Here is a 15,172-nt window from a genome sequence, read left to right as displayed (position 1 = left end):
TAGTACCCCCCAAATAAGAACTCTGCATCTACTGGTGAACTAAGAGAATAAGAACTGATTTTCTTAGAAAAAATTCTGAGCAACTGAAACTAAACACTACTATTTATTTACATACATAGTTATATCCTTTTCATCTATTTTTAGAAATTCTAACAAATGTCAATTTAGATAACGTCTCATTCTAGCAGAAAGATCAAATTTGACAAAGGACCCAAGAATAACTGGAAAGAGAACAGAGCCTGGGTTTGGAAAAAGGAGTTTGAATTGCTTATCTTCCATTAATGCCAATATAACCATGGCCTGGAACTTTTCTCCTAAATCCATGACCTTGTTATTTCATTTAAATAGCGATAATATTGCCTTATTGATCTCACAGACTCAATGTACATAACAAACGCTATGTAAATTTAAAGTTCTTTGTGGCCTCAAAAGTGATAAACATTTAAATTCAATTCAGTATTGTTTTTAGGGCTTTAAATTGTTTTCTAAAATGCTCATTATAGCTAACATGAATCTCTGTTGCATTGTTAATAATGATGTTATTTTCAAAGGGAAATACTGTATCTGGGAAAGTTGTGGTAGAAACAATCAGAACTTGTGCTATAAAGTTAGGAATCATGCAAGACAGGTATGAACATATGCTGACTTTTTACTTTGAAGTCACTGATAAAAATAACTTGATCCTTTATTAAAACATTTAAAATCTATAAAAAGAAATAGCAAAAAGGAGAAAAATTTTCCTAGTGGGAGATAAGTTTTTATTGTCTTATTATTTTATTGTTGTTTATTCTGAGGGTAAATGGGATATATGAAGTCGTATTAAAAGCAAACAAAAAAGTATCTCTCCAGAGGATTAAATTGTTATAGAGGCTGATTTTTTAAATACAATATTTACAGTTATTATGAATGACTCTCAAGCTGACATTTATAAGTCACTAAAAAATAAAACCAGCATCCATGCATTTTAATCGCTGTTTCTCTCTTCCCAATTTAATTAAAAGTTACATCTTGCTACACAGAGCTTATGAGTGCTGTGTATATTCTGCTGCGAGCAAATGGAAAAAAAAAACAGTATTTTTTACAATGCTTTAGCAGAAAGTGTAACCCAGTGACTAAGAATGCCTGACTTGGCTATTTTGTATCTCCTGTTTACATCAGGATGATTTGATTGCACATTTTTATAGAAATATTAAGTTATTACTTCAGTATAAAATTTAAGTTGATGCTGTATGAACATGGCTCACAGAACACAAAGTACTGAAGATGACAGTTCCAACCCTTAAGAGGTATTTAATTCAGTAAGGAAGACAGATTTTTCAAATAACTAATGTAATTGAAAAGCCAAATAAAATAATGTGTTAAAAGAGCTTAAAAGAGGTTATTAATTCCAACAGGTGGCATCTGGGAGGCTTTTGTGGAAAATGGAACATTAGAGCAATGTCTTCAGGACCATATTATTTACACAGATAGAAAGGGGGGAGGGCATTCTTAGCTGATGAAACTGAAACCTAAACACACCTAACAAACTTGTGTAAATGTGACACTAGTGTTTGCATGGTCACATAATCTCTAAAAGGGTAGGAAGTGCTTGCTCATTTCATCAACTGCCCTATCAACAACATTTAGAACAATGTCTGGTACAAGGTATGGATTTATTGGATAAATGAATGAATTTATCCAATTCATTGGGTAACTGGGTACTGAATTTATCTAATTCACTGGGTAACTGAGAAAATGGGGAAGGGCCCTGGAAAAGCTGTTTCAGTCTAGAAAACCGTAAAGAAATATAGGTGATAAAGACCACTCAGGTTTTAGAAGATGTGAACAAAAAGTTCTGTTGTATATTTTAAAACTGATTGAGGACGTCAGTCCAGACTCATGTAAAAAGCACTAGGACTGCAAAGAAGGGTGTGGATATTGAACTCAGATGGAACTAACAGAACTTGACAAATGACTTAGGTATGAAAGTGAGGAAAAGGACTAAGTTAAGTATCATTCTAGAAATTTCCAAACTGAGTGACCAGGATAACAGTGGTACCATCATGTAAGAAAAGGAAAACAAGAAAATCACATTATTTTGGTAGAGAAAAAACTCAGCTCAGTTTTAGATGTATTAAACTCAAGAAGTTTGACTGAAATCCACATACCGAAGTTTGACATAGGGGAGGTTAGAATTGGGGCTCAGCAATGAGCCAAGGGAAAGCTGTAGATGAACTCAACTGACTGCCTACTCGGCAGAGCACCACACTTTCAGCACAACAGTAGTAGTTGCGAGAGTACACACACTGGCTAGAGGACAAAGTTAAACACATCCACTTAGTAAAAAGAGGACAAAGAATCAGTGGAGGAAATTAAGGTTTTATGATATGACAGGAAATTTCTTTAAGGAAACTAAAGGGGCATAAACTATGAAAATCCTCAAAAATCTCTAATTCTAAAGCTCTCCTCAGAATACAGATGAAAAAATTGTCAATAAAAATTTGTTCCATCAAAAAAGTGGGGAAAAACACAAATCTCACAAATGTCAAGGAACCTATGAGATCTAAAAGAAATATGGTTCTAGTCTTAATCTGCCACAATAAGTGAATTACTTAAGAGTCTGTATGTCTCCAGCCACTTGCAAAGAAATAGGCATTTTCTTCTTTTAGAAAACTGAGTTTGAGAAAAATATCAGTGTGAATTCAGTAGTAGTATAGTGAGTGCCACTGAAGGATATTTAAGAATAAGACATAATTCTTGCCCTCAAAGAAGTCAGAGAGCCAAATGTACAAAGGTATTTCAATGTTTTACTTAGAGCTCCAAAAGAGAGACTAAATATCAAAGGCTGATACATATGTAAGTCATCATTAATGCTGATCTCAGAAGGGCAAATGGCCAGTCGTACTCTTGTTAGCAGCTCTCCTGCATAGACTCGAGAGTCTCCTGACAATAACACCATCAGTTTAATTGGTTTAAGCTACACTTTCCAGAAGCTACATTGAAACTAACTAATGAGGAGGATTATTTTTGATAAAATACAACTAATAACAAAATAAGGAAAAACAATTAAATTTGGCAAAATAGTTGATTTCATAATCCTCTGGTATGTAATTCTCCTTGGATGAGTTCTTAGAGGGGGAAAATGGAGCAAAGGCACCAACATCTTCAAGTTCCAACACATGACGACAAAATGCCTTTTCAGGAGTGGTACCAGATCACATTCTTAAAAGTGCTGGAAAAAAATTCTAGTGTTTAACATTCTTTCCACTATTTAGTAGTACTAAACCGGCTGAATGCAAATTCAATCTGTATTCCTGTTATATGGCATTTCCCCCCTATTTTTTGATCTAATAAATGACTCCCAATTGATTATAGCCTACTATAAACTTTTTCTTTTTTCCCTAAAACTGCAATCCCAGCATGAATTGCCTCTCTTACATCAGCCTGTTAGGCAACCAATACCCAGGACAGAATAATTTCTGGAACCTAGAATAACAGCATAAAGCATGTGGGAGGCTGAATAAATAACTGGCAGCCAGCCATGGCATAATTCTAAAAAGGCAAGTATTAGGCACCTTCAGTTTAAAACCCCAATTCTGCTTCTCATCGCTGTATAGTCCTAGGTAATTTCATCTTTCTATCCTCCATTTTCCTCATCAATAGATAGATATTTAACAGTCACCTGACAGGGTTCCTATAAAGCAAGGACCTAACACAGGGCATGGAGTATGTAGCTGGCACTGATTAACTATTAGCTTCTTCCCTCATCTTCAAGTTGGTCTCCTCTGTGTCCGGACTTGTCAGCTTTACATAGCTATACTTATCAACTGTTCTTCATTTTACTCCCATGGGTAATGAGACATCAGTGGGTCTTCACTACAAAGCCAAAGCATTTCCATTATTCATCTTCATCTTACCTCTTAAAATCCATCTCATACTCCCCTTGCAAAAACTTTTCTACTTCTGTCAGATTAGATTTATTCATCCTATACATTTCCTCTCACCTTTCTAAAACTCCAACTATTCAGGTATTTTTCATTGCTAAACACAGTATTATTATTATTATTTGTATCATTTGCAAAATTTATTGTTTTTTTTATAACAGGTATTGTTCTATCTCACATTCATTATCTAAATTTTCACAACACTGAATTAGAGGGCTGGAAATTTGAATTCCACCCCTAACTTGCTGGGAGGGGAGAGAGATATAAAGTCCACTCACTATTGTTTTAATCAATATGCCTAAGTTATAAAGCCTCCATAAAACCCCAAAAGGACAGAGTTCCAAAAGCTTCCATGTTGTTGAATCAGAACAAAGTCACATGATGCTGTGCTAGCCCCCAAGCAGCTCCTTTGCGTAGGACTTCATCCTGTGTATCTTTTCATTAGGCTGTTGATTCCTACCCTTTAACATCCTTTGTAAAAAATAATTATCTAGTGAATAAACAGGTTTTGTGAGTGGCTGAGGCAAACTGAATCCAAGGAGTAGGTACTGGGGACCTGACTTTTATCTAGTAGGTAAGGACAGGGAACATGCTGGACTTGTGACTGGCATTTGATGTGAAGAGCAATCTTACGGGATCTAAAGGATCTGATGCCTTCTCCAGGTAGACAGAGTCAGAACTGAGTTGAACTTTAAGAAACTTTGTTGGTGTTAGAGAATTACTTTATGGTGTGGGGGAAAAAAACATACTTTGGAATTGGTGTCAAAATCTTAACAAGGTTATCCATATTTTATAGATTTCCAGTGTTACAGATACATCTCTGTGAAGGAAAGGAGATATTGCCACAACTTAATACAGACGCCTTGGGTCATAAGTCCCACTATGCCATGACCTGGACTTCCTGAGATGGGGAGTTACTAGGAACTAGTGATGGAACTGAACAGCCTGGATCATGGTAGGCAGGAGCCTGGATCTCTTGCTTTTGCAGCCCTAACTGAGATCTGGTAATGATGGGAGTCAGCGTACATGGGTGGGGACATGTAAGAGATATGTGCAAACACTTGGAAGAGATAGGAGGGTGAGAGACACATGTGGAAAGGCTGCCCTGGTCCTTGGCAGAGACAATGCAAGTCATTGTCTTGACTTCATGTTGGATTATGTGTTATATTTTGCATTGCCTCAATTCTCTGAGAAATGACTAACCCCCTTCTTGTGGTTCCTTGCTAGAAGGTAACTTAGACTTGTGGGAAGCTTTTGGCCCTCACTGGTCCCACTTTGGGCTGAACATGAGTAACTGGGCATTTGCCAATGAGGGGTGTGGTCATTTTTTGTTTTATTAGAAATATCCTTTTTCTCTCTTTCTCCCTCTGTGCACATTAATTCTATTAAAAAACTTTAACACTGTGAGTCCACTTTCTTTGATTTTGTGCACATGGATTGCTAAATCCTTTCAGAGAGTAGGGGTTACCTGCGTACATGTTAATACTGTGGACTCAAGTCTAGCTGCAGGCATACAGCATGGATTGTGGGTACTGAAAAATAGCAGTGGTTGAAATAGGAAGGTTTGAGATTTTACAAAGAAATTTTTGGGAGGGCTGATGACAATTTGACCATTTTTTATTAAGGTATTGTTAACAAGAATGATTAAACTAATGGAAATTAAAAATTAGGAATGAGTTCAAACAAAATTCATAAAATATGACAATAAATTCATTCCTGTTAATAAGCTTTTCCAAGACATCATTATAGGGAAAAAAAGAAAAAGGAGGTATCACTCCTTTATTGAACTTACTGTTATAGCAGAATTTTTCTTACATATAAATAAGTATTCAATGATATTCTCTCTCCTTGTGAGAGGAAGTAATTGCTGGGATGTTTACAAAATAAAATTTGCTTCAGGAGATTTTCTAAAATCATAGGACTATAACATACATTGGATTTATTTTTCTCTTAGATCTTTAGAGAATTTAGTAGAAATATTGAAATCATACTTCTTTCTCATAACTTATCTAGCCATGTCAGAAGATAAAAAGAACACATAAACAACTAAGGAAAGAGTAAATCAATTTAAAGTCATAGTTGAGGCTAAAACAAAAGTAATGGGAAACTGCATACTTTAAACAACGTTGATGACTTCAATAAATTACTGTTCAACTTATGAAAATTTTCACATTTATATACGCTCTTTTTCAATGACTAAAGATGCTGAGGTTTTCAAATTAGCTTTGTTCTAGTTAAGGCTGAAAGTGAGAAAGGCTACTCTGTTGATCAAACTATATGCTTAATTCATAAAGGGGAATAAAAGAAGTGCTAATGCATAGCACATTCCAGTGAAGAGGAGAAAAAAAGCTCATCAATTCAACTCAGTTTAGCCGAGGGCATTTTTCCATGATTGCTGAACCCTAGCATGTGTCAGGCAGCTAAAATTACACTAAAATGTGTAAGCTTTGTTGTTATTTTAGATAATCCAGGAAGCAAAACAAAGCTAAAAATTCTCTCCACATTTTTAATATGAAATGCTTTACTCTTCAATCAAGTGTATGTTTTTCTGTTTTAAGATCTTTATGTATTATTTCTTTTTTGTGTATGTTTGAAAATTTCCAGGATAAAAAGTTTAAAAAGATTATGTATGTGTTTCCTATACATTGTTCATCCTTTTAAAAAATTCTTACTGGGCCCTTACAGTGGGCTAAAGTACAGCACTAGCAGCTAAAGCCACTTCAGCATGAATTCAATCCCCACCTGCCATGGAGGTGACCCACATGGCACAGCAGACCTCTCCTAACCCGCCCACTGTTCCCCTCAGCAGTGTACTTCATCAGTTGGCCTGTTCTGCTCCCCATTCTGTCTCTGGTGAATACTCTCACTGCCCCTGCACCTCTGGCCAGTTCCCCAGTTCTGTATGCATAAATAAAGCAATCTTAAAAAAAAAAAATTCTTACCAGTTTCTGTTTCTGAAGCTCTTCTCTAAGTACTCTATCTTCTGGTAAAACATCACATAACAAAAAATAATTGTCTTGTTCTTCTGTTGAGAGATTAGGAAAATAAATGAGAAATAATGTATACCAGTTTTTCCCCAGAAGGACTTGTCCTGCAACAAAAATCTGTCCTTCTATCTACCTACCTACCTACCTACCAACCTATCAACCAACCAATCATCTATCAATCTATAGACATGTCTATATATACGGCTATTAGAATTTCTCTTCTTATATGAGTCTGTTTTAGTTTTACTCAAGTTAGGCAACATCAACACAGCAATTAAAGTTTACACATTATTAAAGTAAGAAAAGTCTAATTTAAGAAAGGTAGACTAATCCTTATAATTTTTGGGTTATAGATAAAAGATGGTAGCCAAGATGTTCACTTACCAAATGGAGCTGTGGAATTAATTCTTATCACACTACAAAAATCTGTAATGGGCTGTTCAGTGAATCTTTTCCTCCAATATAAAATGTACCTTAGGACAATAAAAAATAGATGGTGAAAAGACTTAATATACTCCTTTATTTAGTATGATTGGATTTTATAAGAACATTTTATCATTTCAAAGGAACAAATCAAATGTTGACTAAAAACTGCTAAAAAATTTGTAAATACAAAGGCAGTAGAGAGCATTGTAGAAATAAGAAATAAATATTTAATGAAATGAAATTACCCTGTAAAGCCATGGAAATGATTAAACTTTACTATTCCCAAATTTAATAAACAGGCATATGGGAAAGTTAAAATGAATTATTTTTATGTAATAATGAAGTTTTTCTGAAACCACATGTAAGTTTATGTGAATTTAAAATGCAACAATGATTAAATAGGCTTTATGATACATTTTTCCAATAAATTGAAACTTGGCTGGTTATCTTATACATCAAAAGAACAGAAGTCATAATAATAATGCAATGAAAAGTCAGTCTAAATTCTTTATTTAACAAGAAAGAAAAATTCTGAATGTCCACACTGTGTCTGAAATGAGACAAATTTAGCCTTTGGAAAAAATCATCAACCTTATAATTCTTGTATCGAATAGGCAGAATTAGAAAGAAGCACAAAGAATCACATTGGCTAAATTTAAAGCAGACATACCAATGAAGCCTTAATATCTGATGAAAGAGGGAGTAAGATGATAGCATTCAACTAGCTTTTCATCTATTTATTTGTCTAACAAGATTTATATTGGCAATTGCAATCTCATTTATCAAGTGGTAACAAGGAGAGAATGTGGTCTCCTTCATGGAGAGAAAGAAAATAGAAAGGTTGTCTATAGTTGAAAGAGATGGGATTTGATGCGATGGAGGAAGTACTGATGAAGTGTACAGGAAGAGTTTAGGCCTTCACAAAGCCTGATGATGTAGCACCTAGCAGTGCTTTGCATGGTAGGTCCAGGTACATATTTTAACGAGGTTTAAGAGCGTTTGAAGATTGCTGAAGTTGACTTCAGTAGCCTCCAGCTTCCAATATTTTGTCTCCTTTTATTCTTATCTGCTTTTTATTTTTCACAATTCCCCAATCCCATGATTTGGAAAAGGGGCATTCATGTCACACATATTGGGTAAAACCTATGTGCTGGGAGGGAGGTCTGAGAGAAAGAACCATCACATGAGAACATAATGATGAGAACACAGAGTATAGAATACCTAAGAAAAGAATAATGTATAAAAACAGAATCATATGGTTTCATTTTATATATATATATATATATACATATACATATATATATATATATACATATATTAGTCATTATTTTACACCCTTGTTAATATTCTGACAGAATAGGATTTTTCCCCTTAGGTGTGGTCACTACAGTTCTCCCACCACCAAAGCAGCTATAGCCCAGTATGCTCTCCCCACACTGTGGTCTCCACCCCCCTGTGTCTGATGCTTTCTGCCTTTCTGGATGCCTGAGAGCTATGGTCAGCTTTCAAGGGTCAGTTTTAAAGTTTGTAGTCTGATCCTTTTATTTTTTTTAATATTCCACAGAACCATATGTTTTCCTTTCTTCTTATGTACAGACATATACTACCAATAGACTGGTCAGTAAAGGGAGAACTCTATCCTTATAGAGCAGTGCTAGACCTTGTATTAACGAGACCTGAGGATGACATATTTTAGGCTCTAGCTTAGGTTCAAATCTGGACATGATGTAACATGTTTCCAAGGCTAGCTCTCAGGCTTCCACATTAGAAGTATCAGAAGCAGAAGGCAAATGCATATTAAATCCACACAAAAAGAAAAAAGATTGAAACATTTCCTTGACCACTCTGGGACTGCTTTAGCACCCTGAAATCCTCAGTATCCTACAAAACTCTAATTTTCTTTTTTTCCATCTCCCCGCTCCCCGCTCTGTTCTCCCTGGGGGAGAAAGAAAAAAAGGGAAAAAGTGAAAGCAAGAGAAGACTTAAGAGAACATGACATTTCCAATCAGTTTTTACTATTTGTCAGCATATTTTCTACTACTAAGTGATGACAGGGATGAAGGAACACAGGACAACCTCTATTAGAGATGTCAGGAATAGGAGATAGATTTTCTTTCCAAATGGGAATACAGAAATTTTCACGACCAAAAAAATTCATCAGCAGAACAAGGCGTGAAATAACTGAACTGGAAAAACCAGACAGTCAAGTTCTTTCCAGAGCTCCCACAAGGCTCCCACAGAACACCCCAGGAGCAGCTTGCCACACCCATCCACTGCTCCTCTGAGGACCATCTGGGTGATGTCTAGACAAACCAAAAATGGTAGCCAACCCATTATAATATTGGCCCCATTATGGGCCTATACTTTTTAAAAGGCAATGATGATTCCTTGGATATGCAGGCTGTTTGTCTTTGAAAATGTTCACACTTAAATTAGTATCTGCATGAAACCACACATGAAGCAGGTAAGGCCGGGGTCGAAACCAGTGACCAGACTGTTCCTCGAACTATCATTGATTTACATTATAATGAAGAGCCAGTCCACACAACAAGAGTCTCTTATCTGCTTGGAACTGGAGCTAGACACTTATTTTTTAAAATTAAGTCTATGGTTAAATGCTCAGAGTTGATCCTGTAATAACTGGCTCCATCAATCCTGCAAGCAACACTAAATAAAGGGGCAGGGACTATGCATTCAGACTTATGAATGTGAATTAAATATTTTTAAACTTTCTGAAACTCAGTTTATGCATTTCATAATTAAACAGAATGATATATGTCAACATCCTGAGTGTTTAATAATGGTATCTATTATTATTAGAAAAATTTAGATAAAGTAAAGAAAAAAAGTAAAGCATAAGCTTATTCCAGAGACATACTGGTGACTAAAACATTTACAAGTGGCTCAGGTGGTGGAAGAATAAGTTGATGATGGTGATATGGGTGACAATTATTAGCTACTACTTGGTACCAAGACTTTACCCATCCAACATCACACAGTTAAGTGTCAGAATTGGGATCTGAACTTGGTCTGTCTGGCTCCAAATCCAAACTCAAGTTTCCTACAACATAGTGCTTCAGGGTTATGTGAAGACCACTCCACACAAAAACTGTACAATAAAGTGACAGGAAATAGCTCCTAGAATTACAGTTGTGACCGATATTTGAAGCACCTTTTCCTTTTAAAGACAAAGGAGAATGATTTTGAGTAGACAAAACTGAACTCAGAATATCTCCCCTTTCTGAAAAACATTACTAAAGTGGCCCTTGATCTGAAGTGTCCCTAATTTACTGCCTAAATACTGAATCTTGACACCAACTGTTAGGCGCTGTTGCTTTGGAACTGCTTCAAGAGGCCGGAGGTGCAAAGAAGTGCTCCCATCAAGGTAACAAGATCCTGATTCCAACAGTTAATAAGTCACATTTGGGTATTGTCAATGACTTTTGAAGAGACGGATCCCTATCACATACTTACTTTGTAAGGGAGTTTATTTCAAGGTGATGGCACAAGGGAAGACAGTACTAATAGCAAATGACTTCTAATCATGAGAAAATTTGTCTAGAAGAACCTCAGTTGTCCTCTTCAAACCGTTAAAGAGGGGCTGTCAGGGGCCTCGGGAGAGAAGACACTACTTTATGCTCACAGTCTATCAGTTTTTATACTTGATAAAAGTTATTTGTTTCTCCATGAAAAATATGTGTGAATTTTGGAGAGCACATTCTGCAGTGACTATCTCTAGTAACATATCAGAGATCCTTGGCAGCTCCTGAGAAAAGAAGGAAAAAGTAGCTAGTGGGTTATTCCAATAGCTAATGGGTCACTCTGAAAGTTTTCATTTCAGAGTCCTCTTCCCGGCAGAATGATGGGTGGCAAGTACAGCAAAGAATGTTACAAGAGGAAAAGTTAATCAGAGATTATAATACCACTTAAATATATACAATTATATGTTATATTTTATTGTAGCTTATTATATAACTAGATCAATATACACTTGACTTAAGCCTAAATTTAACGTAGCTAGCTCAACAAATAAAGGACCTTTTAGTTAATAATTAGAATTAAGAGGTGTCAATACACACTTTTCCCTGTAGCTGTTAAGAGTCATTGAGATAAACTATATTTCATTGGGAGATGGTTTACAGGTAATAGATCATCAATACATGTTTTTTTGTGTCATTTTTTTCCCCACTCACTAAAATAGATTTTCTAAATTTAAAGATCATTTCATATCTCTCTTCTTCTCTGGTTTATTTATTTAAAGAGCCATTCAATATGAAAAAGAAGCCAGGAAATAATACATGGTATGAATTCTTTATTTGGCTGACAGCTGTCAAAGCACTGTCATATTTTATTAGAAAGTCATAAATGTAATTATTAGGTCATTAGCAAATACTTAAAAAAAATAACTTTAATCATCCTTCACAGAATTATCTCACAAAAAGTCCTTGTAGTAATATCTTGCCTTCCCAGCCCCCTACTATAACTAGAGTGCTTACTGACAGAGGCATAAAGATTTGAGATATGATTGCTAATTAAGTAGCACTGAACAAGTGGAATTTAATATAGAAAAGGGAAAGAATTAAGGAGTTAACATTTATCTACTGGAACTCATACTGCTGAATAAAACTAACAATTCAGTATAAATAACTATGTTAAATGACTCAAAGGAAAGATTTTTATTTTCATTTTATTTCTTTTGCCTGAGAGGGTTTTATTGTTACTTTGTTCCAATAAAGAAAATGTCAAATAAATTTAACATGAAAACTTATAGCTTATTTTCTGAAAAGCACAAGGTAAGACCATCTCTTATCTTTATTTACCATCTTTATTACTGATTGTACTTGGCAATAGCTTTACTCTCTAAGAACTTTTATAAGTACATATAATATTATTCAAGCTGTACAAAGATCTGTAGTGAATTAATTCACACCAAGTGAACCCTCACTATCTCCTCTACATGCTTCTCCACTATATCACTTTTTTGAACTTAGGAAAGGAGCTATTTTCAACTTAACCCTGATCACAAATAGCCAATGACCTTAATGTTATGGAGAGGTATTTTTAGTTTCCCTAAATAGTAGCAGGGAAACTAAAGGTGATTAGGTATATTAAAAGGTGATTAGGTATATTAAAAGGTATTGAAAAGGTTTTGAAAAACAGTAGAATTTATTCATGTATATTCTTGGTCAGTTTGAATTATCATATTTTTATTTCCTGAGAGTGAAAATTTACTTTAGTTGATAAGAAAGATCTTGGCTTCAAAATTCAAATTACTAGATACTTATTGGGAGAAACTATTTGCTAGCTCTGTCAATAGGTTTGAATAAGAAAAGAATTTGAAGGCTTGTAGCACAATAAGTGTTTAAAAATCAACAGATCTGACTAGATATATGAGGAAGCTTCCCAGAAAACACAAATGAATGAGAATAACAGGGCACTTCCTTCACACAAATGAATGAGAGTAACAGGGCACTTCCTCTGAAAGTAAGAATTTATTATATACCAGTTGGAGGTATATGTCATTCATGTAGCTCTCCTCCCCTACTTTGTTCTACCTCCCCCTGACTAAGGCAGTACCAAAACTGACTCAGCAATGCTGAGTAAATGTAAAGGTTCACACCACGGAAGGCACACAGTGAACATTTAGTAGCTGAGAAGGGCATGAAGGACTAGAGAACACCTTACAGTATCTGTGTGGCTATTCTGGGTATTACAACTTAAAAAGTTATTCTAGCAGTTTGGAATGCTGACTGAAATGTTTTCAAAAGTTAAAGTTCATAAATGATAATTAGATTTTCAGAAAAGCATAAATGCCTATGGATATAGTCTTTTACAGAACAGCATAAATGCCCTTGGATAGTCTTTTACAAGGCAATAGTTGCAGAAAACTAAAACTTGATACATATCTTTGGTAATCAAAATATAATGACATTTTTGGCTACTATTAGGTATAAAAGATGTCTCAGGACATAGCAGGTACTACACATCCCATAGTTTAATAATGCCATAAACACAACTACACTATAACTACTTAAGAGAAGGCATATTTCTCTGATAATCACATCTACATGTTATGAATTGAGGAAAAAAATAATTGCCGGCATTATTTCTCTGTTGACGTGATTCATTCAATGACACGTTCTTGTAAGTTCTAGTCTAGCTCACTTTGGACCTTGGCTATATAGGTCAGGTTTTTATATTTCCAGTGTTGGCAGTTTCTCAGCCACTCGTCTCTCTACTCTTCATTTTCTTCATCCTCTTTCTATCAGCACCTCAGTCACTGACCTTAACAACTATCTACTCTTATTCTCCCTAGGCTTATGGCATTACTCATTTTCTCCCTGGTTTTCAACCTTAGCATGTAACTATACCCCTTAGCATGTAACTATACCATTTGGCTTTAAAGATGCCAAGAGGATCTCTAGTGCCCAAAACTCCTCTTTAGTTGGCCTTTTACTAAGTGTAGTAGGATTTTGTGGAAGGACTCTCTGGGTTGTAACATCTGAAACATGAAAAGAACATCAGTCTGGGAGAGATCAGGATCAACAATCCCAAAGACTGTTGTAAAGGGACTATTTATTACCTGCTCTTTGGAATATCGGTCAGTTCCAGAATTTGTAACGAATACAACATTATGCGACATTCTTAAATATAATTTACACAATCATGAATACAAAGATTAAAAAAAAGGCAAGGAACGGTTCTGAAGGAGAACATAAGTTTTTAAATTTGTACAGAAAATATTGTTATATATAAGTCATGCCATTCCTCTAAGGAATAAATACATTTAATTCTTTTATGGTGCAAACAAAAGTTTACCTTTGGAAATCAGCAACCAACTTGACATCAGCTATAACAATCTTATGTTCAATAATCATGTGTTTCAGAAGTGTGTCCTGTTCAGTCATAGGAAAATGTTCTTCACAAAAAATACAAGGCACAGATGGAGAACCTTCTAAAGTGGTGGTGCCACCTGGACTTTCTGGCAGGGAAAGCGGCTCCAGGATACAATCCTTACTGTCTGAGAGACAAAAGAAAAAGGAAAAAACCAAACAGCTGAAACCAACTCTCTTTAGAAAGATGACTCCCTATCCCCAGCATTGAAGGACCCTAAAGATATTTACATATCTCCAAAAAGAAAAATACATAGTAGCAGTGAGCAGGATACTTGATTATCATTTTAAACAGCTTTTATAACCCAGAGGCAGGGAGTATTGCAAAGCAATTCAAACTCCCCATTTGCAAGCCTGAGTGGGGGAAACCCATTTATCAGGGCAGCTGTTCAAGCCTTCTTTTTGGATACCTGCCAGTGGCAGTTAATTCTAGGGGTTCTTGGAGGAGGAAGGCTACAACACATTGGGTTAAGGTTCTATGGTCCAAGCAAGCCCTATAGTTTAGAATCATCACACTACGGGCAATAAGTGTTACATATTGAGGCTAACGATGATGCCAGGATAGTCTTTTATGAGGTTTCTTACAGCACCTGCACACTACCTCTTTCTGATTATTTGTCATGTGCAGAGAAGAAACTAGCTCTCACATTAGGTTGACACAGCATGTGCTACTGGTACAGGTAGCAGTTTTCAATGTTGATTTATCTCTATTTGCTTACAACATAAACTGTGTATCATAAGTCAAGTTCCTGTGAACAAAGAGATGAATGCTCAAAATAGACAAGTTTCCTATCTACACTATTCCTTTTCTAACATCACCTATCATTTTCTTAAATGTTGAGTTAAGGCCTAGAGCTCTTCCAGCCTCAAACAGCAGTCACTGGTGTTAGGAGCCCTTTTCAGTCTTCCAGGGTGGAAGCCTGCCACTCAGGCAGGCTGTTGA

The 15,172-nt window shown here is 35.6% G+C and overlaps 1 protein-coding gene across 1 annotated transcript in view; it reads right to left on the bottom strand.

The window, feature by feature from the left end:
- The window catches only part of ZNF277 (zinc finger protein 277), a 79,944-nt gene that overhangs the window by 28,376 nt on the left and 36,396 nt on the right, over positions 1 to 15,172 (bottom strand). Inside the window, exons 2-4 of the mRNA XM_012720719.1 lie at positions 14,156 to 14,357; positions 7,295 to 7,383; positions 6,866 to 6,948 (exon numbers count right to left, since the gene is read on the bottom strand). Of these exons, the coding sequence (XP_012576173.1) occupies positions 6,866 to 6,948; positions 7,295 to 7,383; positions 14,156 to 14,357 (374 nt within the window). The remainder of the gene's footprint in view (positions 1 to 6,865; positions 6,949 to 7,294; positions 7,384 to 14,155; positions 14,358 to 15,172) is intronic.

Source organism: Condylura cristata, unplaced genomic scaffold, assembly GCF_000260355.1.
Source record: "Condylura cristata isolate star-nosed mole 26May11 unplaced genomic scaffold, ConCri1.0 scaffold00005, whole genome shotgun sequence".
NCBI classification, from domain to species: Eukaryota; Metazoa; Chordata; class Mammalia; order Eulipotyphla; family Talpidae; genus Condylura; species Condylura cristata.
The sequence above is the reverse complement of the archived record's forward strand: the minus strand, read 5'-3'. Positions and strand labels throughout refer to the sequence as shown.